Source organism: Gavialis gangeticus, unplaced genomic scaffold (assembly GCF_001723915.1).
Source record: "Gavialis gangeticus isolate Ggan-Ray unplaced genomic scaffold, GavGan_comp1, whole genome shotgun sequence".
NCBI lineage: Eukaryota > Metazoa > Chordata > Crocodylia > Gavialidae > Gavialis > Gavialis gangeticus.
Window position 1 is genome coordinate 119,526,644 of NW_017729024.1, and position 7,604 is coordinate 119,534,247.

A 7,604-nucleotide genomic window follows, 5' to 3' on the forward strand; every position below is an offset into this window, starting at 1 on the left:
GAGCTCCAGGTGTCAATATAATACCTGCTCCAACATCAGCTGGTATTAGTTCCCAGAAATTAGTTTTCATTAATACTCCAATTCCCAATGGCCCATCAAGCACCAGTCTAGCTGCAGAATCAATAAAACCCACCCACCCTTCTCCCTTAGGCAAAACATATGTTAACACCACAGAGCAACCTCATTTAGTTTTTATTCCATCTACAATGGCAGCACCAATAAAAGTAAATTCATCATCTACTGTGTCTCAAGTAAAAGATGTGAAAATTGGACTAAATATAGGTCAAGCCATTGTAAATACCAAAGGCAGTGCACAGTATATTCCACCCATTAACATATTGCATTCTGCATCTCCTAAGGGAACAGAGGACAGCAGCAGCAAGAGTTTTATTTTACCTTTGTCTGCCAGTGGTGGTGTGGTGCCAGTATGTTCTACTTTAGGGAGTCACGGTATTACATCTATCAATGAATCCACAGGAATGCCGAACAAAACAGCAGCTGCTTTTACAGTAACAACAGCAAATACATGTTTAGAGTCTGTTTCAGTGGTGCCAAGTGGAACTTTGGTTGGAGCACAACCGTCTGTCTTGCTTGGTGGAGATGATGCTTCAAGAATAAAGCCAGTTTTAGCTAATCGACTGTGTACTTCTAATGTTGGAAATTCTATGGGTATTTCTACTGTGAAAACAGGGCATCTTGCTTCATCTGTTCTAATTTCAACTACACAACCAACAGCATCTCCTCAAAATTTATCATCTACTTTACAGTTTCCAGTTGCAGTTACCCTGCCTGGACATGTATCAGCTTCCCCTAAAGTAATACCCACAGTTCCACACTTGGCAGCAGTTCCAGCTGCTGCTCAATGTGTACCTCTTCCAAAAGGACAGCCGTCCACAGTGGTTCAGTTTCAGTCGCCAGGAATTTCGGTTGCAGTACCAACTACTTCAAATATTAATAAAACTCAAACTGTGTTGCCCTCTGCTTCACCAAATACAGGTAAAATAATTAGTTTTTCCAACTTTGCTTCTCTGCCTTGCCAGCAGATGCCTCCTAGTTTAGTAAAACCAAGTTATGCTTATACTTGCACATCAGGTGCTTCTGCCATTCAGACTGTTACAGCTTCACCAACTGTAACTACCCAGGCAGGAGGTCATTTGATTGAATCTTGCATCGCACAGAAAATATTTCTTAATACCTGTACACCTTTGGCACCTGGAACTCAGATAATGATTAATGGCACTCGGTTTATTGTTCCACCACAAGGCCTTGGAGCTGGCAGCCATGTTCTTCTCCTCTCTGCCAATCCAAAACATGGGCTTCCTGTAGTTATTAACAATGGCCAAGGGGTTCAGGGTGTACCAGTTGTTAATCCCATACCGCAGAGGGTCACACTAGCATCAGGTAATTCAGTAAGTTGGCAGACATCAAAACATCCTCTAAAAAGTTCTACAAAAATTGTGAATTCTCTTGGGACTGTGAGCACTCTACCTATTGTACATGCAACACCACAGATAGTAAATACCAGTACTAATTCATGTGCTGGACCATCTACAACAGCATCAGGTGTGTCTTCAGTAATAAAGCCTTCAGCTAATGCTTTATCTACAAGTTCCTTGGTTTCTACTGTACATGCTGGTAACCCTCAGTTATCAAGTAGCACTTCAGTATTTCACTTAGATACATCTATTAAGAAACTCTTGGTCAGTCCAGAAGGAGCCATTTTAAATGCTATAAATACTCCAGCATCAAAAGCTTCCTCTCTGTCTTCATCCCTGTCCCCTGTTGTAGTGTCTACAAATAGAAATTCTTCCATTGTCTTCCCTGTTTTTCAATCATCTGGTCTAGATAAACCTGACAAAGCTGCATCTTGACTTCAGAGCGAATGAGCCACTTGCAAATATTGGGGCATTCTTTTGACTTTTGGAAGTCATTAAAACTGTTAACCATTTCTTACACTGTTTTATAACATTCAGTACATTAGTTGATTTCTTTAAATTACTTTGTTAGATTGTAGCTGTTTTGTTTGTGGGAGATGTGAGGAAGTTATGTTTAATTTGATTTAAAGCTATGCTTTAAAAGTTTGTTTAATATAAAATGGTCAAAAATGAACAACCAGTTAATATACATTGCAAAATGTAAAGCTTGATTTTAGTTTTGAGGAATCTAGCCTTTTGCACATTTACATTGACATGTTTCATCCAACAGTTTGGACTTTTTGCAGCAAGTTTCTGATAGTATGCATCTCTTTATTTGTCAAATCCTATTTTGGTTTGATTTTTTTGTAAAAATATATTTATGCATTGTAAAAATTCAACCCATGGTATAAAAATGTACATATTCCCGAATCCCTAACAATCTGTACTAAACTATATGTACAAAGAACTATGCTGTCTTATTTATGTTTTGTTTACATAATGTATAGTTTTTTAAGTATTTTAGTAATTTTGGACCAGTGTACTGTTTAGCAACAATGCAGAAAAATCTGCATGTAATAAATCAAGTTGCTGTACAACTTTGTTTTGGTAATATTTTAAAAGTCTGCATCTGCATTATGGAAGATAAATGCCTACCTGTGTATTTTTGGAATTTGGTCATTAGTACAGGAAAACTTTAAAAGGTAGAACTTTTGTCAACAGCAGTTAATTAAAGGCACTGTCTTCTGAGGTACGGTTTTCATTTCATGTGATTTAATATTACTAGAGACAAATATGCTGTTTACAAATTTCATTTTTCTAAACTTTCGTTCTAAAGTGATTTTGACTTTGTTTTCTGCCTTTGATGTCATGCAAGAAATGTTTTAATTCCTTTCAGAGCTGTGTTTCTGTCAGATCTTTTGTTCATGTTTGTTACATTAATTTCCTTGCTTCTTTAGTAGATAAATATATTTGTGTGTGTGTGTAATGTTTTTATCTGTGCAGGATAACCCTCCCACCCCCCTACACACACAAATGTATCTCCTGTTGCTATGGTTTTGACACAGGCTAGGGCATGTTTGAATTAATCATCAAATATATAACTACTTAATAACAGCTTTTGCTTAGAAATGTCAGTTCATTGGGAAAACTCTTCATGCAGAACATGAATATTTAATCCATGGGCTGTTTTTTTTTCCCCTTCTTGGCCAGAGCATCAGTCATTGGAGATAGTGGATTCTCCTTTTCTTCTAATGTCACATAGCTATCCAGTTTCAGTCAAGAATTTTCAGTGGCTTATTCTTCCTGCAGTAATTTTTCCCTCTGAAGGGATCACATGTGCCTCCAGGAAAGCTCATCAAGCAAGCCTGTAGCTACTTCTTCCAGCAACAGGAGAGGTAAATGCTTCGGTTGTAGAGCAAGCATGATCATTTATCAATGGAGGCCTTCTGTGCCATTTGGTGTTTGAACCCCTTTGTGTCTGTACCTTGAGATCTCTTGAGAAATCCACCTGGTGACAGACATTTTAACATTTGCAAGATGTTTTTCTGGCAAGTTTAGCTACTGGGTATGATTACATAAGGGTAGCAAATTGCTTTGTGCTCACTTTGAGTCCATTTTAATCTGTTTTTTGATTTTTCATTGCCAGTTTACAAATTCAAGGTGTTCTCTGGTCTTCCTTTTTCTTTTGCCATTCTTGTAGAATCCTTTTTATTGCCTTTTATGTCCCTTGCCAGCTGTATCTCAAATTGTACCTTGGCCTTCTGAATTTTCTCCCTGCATGCCCATGTGATACTCTGCATGCCTCTTCTCTACTTTCTTCTATGTGCTATTGCTATAAATCTCATTCCAGAACTACTTGTTGTCTTTTTACTATCCTTTTCCCCCTTAAATTGTGTGACCTTAAATTGTTTCTTTACAGCATCCAAGACCTCCTTTCCCTATCTGTCTGAGCAGGAGCGATCTTCAGAGCAAATGCTTTTTTACCCAACCAACTCTGATAAAGTGTTTCCACCATCATATCAAGGTCTTGCTATATATCCAGCATTGGCATTAGTCCCAGCTCTGATTGCTATGGCATGGCCTATAGAGGATGGATCTGTAGAGTCTCTGTTCAATCCAGATTCTACAAGGACAATCCTGGGATTATGAAGTATCTGTGTAATCATGTAGTTCCTGGCCCAGTTATCTCAGGACTCCTATCCTATCCAGCCATTCCAAAGTGGCCTTGTTTCTGGGCTCCCCTGAGTTGGAGATGGATCTGGTCATATACTGCATATCCTTTATCAGTTTCAGCATGCTATGTCCCTTGGGTATGTTCCTTTTAAGATCTTGGGCTTATTTCCAGGGCTGACAGTGGGAAGGGAGGGCAGAGGAAGGGCCTTTTTTACAAACTGAGCGCAATGGATCGAGAAATTGAAGTATAATAAACATGCCATTTTGGAGGAAGGGATTCCTGTTGAGATCAGATTTGGGTAGAAACTTTCAACAAACATGGAAGAGGTGGGTTTATTTCCCTAGTAGCTGTCATTTGGTGAAGGGAGATATTTTAGAGCAGATATGCTAAACACTTGAATTTCATTTTCCATTAGTTTCTGGGAACCCCAGCCTGAGGCTGAGCACTCATGCATGTGTTTCTTATGAACCTGTGGGAAGATCTCAGAGAAACTGCTGGTTGTGAAAGCTGCCTTTCTGCTGGGCATTCATACAACTACATGAAGAAACTTAAGTGTGTGTAGCAGCAGTAGTTTTGGGTTTTTAGTAAGTCAAGGCTCACGCTTGTTCCAGAACTTCTTCCTGAGATAGTTTCTGCTCAGTCCAGAAATATTTTCTTCATGTGACTTTTGTGTATTCCCCTTAAAATGAGCAAGTAAAGCACGCTCTCAGTCCTTGTGTGAAGAGATCTCTTTATAAACATCTGAAAAGGAGTTTGGAAACCAAAAAACTAGGTCATCACCCTATTCTTTTTGGGTAATGAGAAGGACTTGTTTAACCTCCTGAGAGAGGTTCACAGAGACAGAGACTGCAGAGAAGGTTTAGTCTTCAGGAGAAATAGGATCTTCCTTATGTCATTGTTTGTTTGTTTTTTAATTTGCTACTCATTAGCTTTGTTTCAAATGTTCTGAGGTGCATTTTTCATTATAACAACACCTGAGTGGCAGCACTTAAAATAATTCAGCAAGCCTAAGTTTTTAATGAAGGTATTTGGAAAACTTCTGAGATGAAACATGTTAATCTTATTACAGTTATTGTGGAATGTCATATTTTATAAAGAGGCTTATTGGTAATATATATTCACCTATCCAAAGTCTTATCTGGACAATTTCAGTAATTTCTGTAAGTATAATTTCTTTCTTTTTTGTTGGTTTCTAAGAACAGAGGTGGTAGCCAGAGAGAGGCTTCTTTGAAGTAGCTAAAAGGTATGGACTTTTTGTCTTTTGCTATATATCCTGTTTCCTTTACCTTAGCTATGTTATTGCTACACACAATACAAAAAACTCCCATTCAGTATGGAGTAGGAAAAGATGGATTGTATTTGTATTGACAATGAAGACCAAAGGTGCCTGGTCTGCAGGGTATGTTTAAAAAAAAACGAAGAAAACACCTTGAGTTTCTCAGAATCTACACGATGTCTTGCATCCAGAAAAATGAGCGATTCAAGTATTTTTACAAATGTTGGTTCATTGCAACTGGAATTGACTCACATCCAGTTGAATAGGTTCTTATATAATGAATATTCCCAATATGGTTAAAAAAATTGAATGTTGCACTGTACTGTTTAAAACTGTAAGGGCATGACATTCATTTTTAGTTCTACTGAGTACTGAGGGTATGTATTATATAAAATAAAGTGCTATAGACTGTCTGCACATGTGTAGAGTCTCCTAGCTGGAGTGATACAAAGGTTGGCTTACAGGTGTGCTCTCTAGCTAGGGGTGATAGGTAGTTGCTCCTTTGCTCTCTTGTCATCAGGGGAACCTGTGTGAGGCAGCCCTCTTGGCAGCTATTGCCATGGGTTCACCAGCTGTTGCCAGTGCTCCTGTGGCACTGGTGACAGTCTCAGCTGTTTCTGCTGCAGCCAGTGTCACAGGAATACCTGTGGCAGCAGTAGCTTTTTCTACTCCTGGCAGCACTGCAGAGACACTAATTGTTGGCAGTGCTTCTGCAGCAGCAGTAGGGTCTCAGCGGGGTTCTCGGAGAGTTTGCCGTAGGTAGGTAGTTTGTCAGGAGAGCTAGCCACTCTCCCTCTTGGAGAGGGAGAGCAGATGACTTTGGGATGCTGGGTATCCAAGAGACTCCTGTAATACTCACTACCTCTAACTGTCCACACATTAACTGTGGCCCTACAAAATATAGAGCTAGAGAAGTTCCTGTTTGAAAGAGGAATATTTTTGTGGTGGATCTGCCATTCTTGTGGCGCTGCAGATTGTTTTAACTTGTGGACTCTCACTGTTTGTAGTGCTACAAAGGCATTTGTAGCTTTATGAATGTAACATATCCATACCCTAAGTCTTTCAGTTAACCTGTAACCAATTTGGGTATGTCACACTATCCTTTTTTCAGGAAGTCTCTTGTTACTGCACTAACAACAGTATGCAGTTGTATAAAGGTAGTAATCATAGAAGCACGTATATAGGCCAAGTACTTTCTGTTTATTTACCACTCTAGTATTACAACTCCCAATAAGAGTTACGCAACACAGTGGTTAAAACATCTGTGTCCTAACATTCCAACCCTATCAAATATTAGCGAACTCTTGATGATAACAATGATGCAACGTTGGAATATTTACTAAACCATACAGGTGAGGTGCTGAAGCCCTGGCTATACATATAGTCAAGTCAGGGAGCCTGTTAACAAACATAGTTTCAACCTGTAATATAAACTGGATCTTAATTGTGTTTGCACCCAAGCTGACTGCTGAATTGGAAAGCAAAAGGTTATTTGGGAAGGAGCTAAGAAAAACCTAATATACCATGTTTCCTCACATACCATATGCCCTGAAATAAGACATGCATGTTGTTTTGGAAAGGCAGAATGAAAGGGGGGATGATTCTTTTCAGTCATGGCTGAATCCTGACCATTGCTGTTAAGGCAAAAGCTTCAGTTTTAACCCTCTCAGAGCCAAAAGTGGCTGACAATTCAGCAGTCACTGTGAAAGGGTTAAAACCAACTGCAATACTGTAGACCATGGATGGGCCAGATGCAGCCCGCCAACCCATTCTGTCCGGCCCGCAGGGCCCCTAAAAATTTAGAAAATTAATTAATCCACCCTGGGCTGCCCTCTATGGCTTGCTGAAACTCAGTGGATGGGCCTCTGCCCAAAATAATTCCCTGCCCCTGCTGTAGACTGTATTCCACCCCTCCTGCCCTGACTGTGAAAGAGAAGCCCTGGCAGCCATTACAGGGTAGAAAGCAGGTTCCCCACTTAAGACATATTTTTCAGACACCTTATTTCTCGGCAAAGGTACATGTGCTTTGTGAGTAAAACAGTACTTGCCACCTGTTCAGTATGTCAGGAAAGTCCTGTTGTGAAATAAGCTAAAATCTGATTTTGTAGGAAAGGAAGCCATAAAGCCTTTGTTCTTAGTGTGTGTTTGTTTTCTTGTCTTGCTTATTGCCCATGAGATATTATGATATTTTAAAAGTCCCACTTGGCTTTGAGGTAAACAATTCATTGTGATGAATGGA

The 7,604-nt window shown here is 39.4% G+C and overlaps 1 protein-coding gene across 3 annotated transcripts in view; it reads left to right on the forward strand.

Annotated features, from left to right (window-relative positions):
- Window positions 1–2,512, forward strand: part of KIAA2026 (KIAA2026 ortholog) — a 129,295-nt gene extending 126,783 nt beyond the window's left edge. Inside the window, exon 9 of one of the 3 annotated variants that reach the window (XM_019517614.1) lies at window positions 158–2,512. In XM_019517614.1, the coding sequence (XP_019373159.1) occupies window positions 158–1,871 (1,714 nt within the window). In that variant the 3' untranslated portion in view covers window positions 1,872–2,512. Of the gene's footprint in view, window positions 1–9 lie in introns of all 3 variants that reach the window. The other 2 variants (XM_019517613.1, XM_019517615.1) reach the window with 2 other exon arrangements.
- The last annotated feature ends 5,092 nt before the right edge of the window (window positions 2,513–7,604 follow it).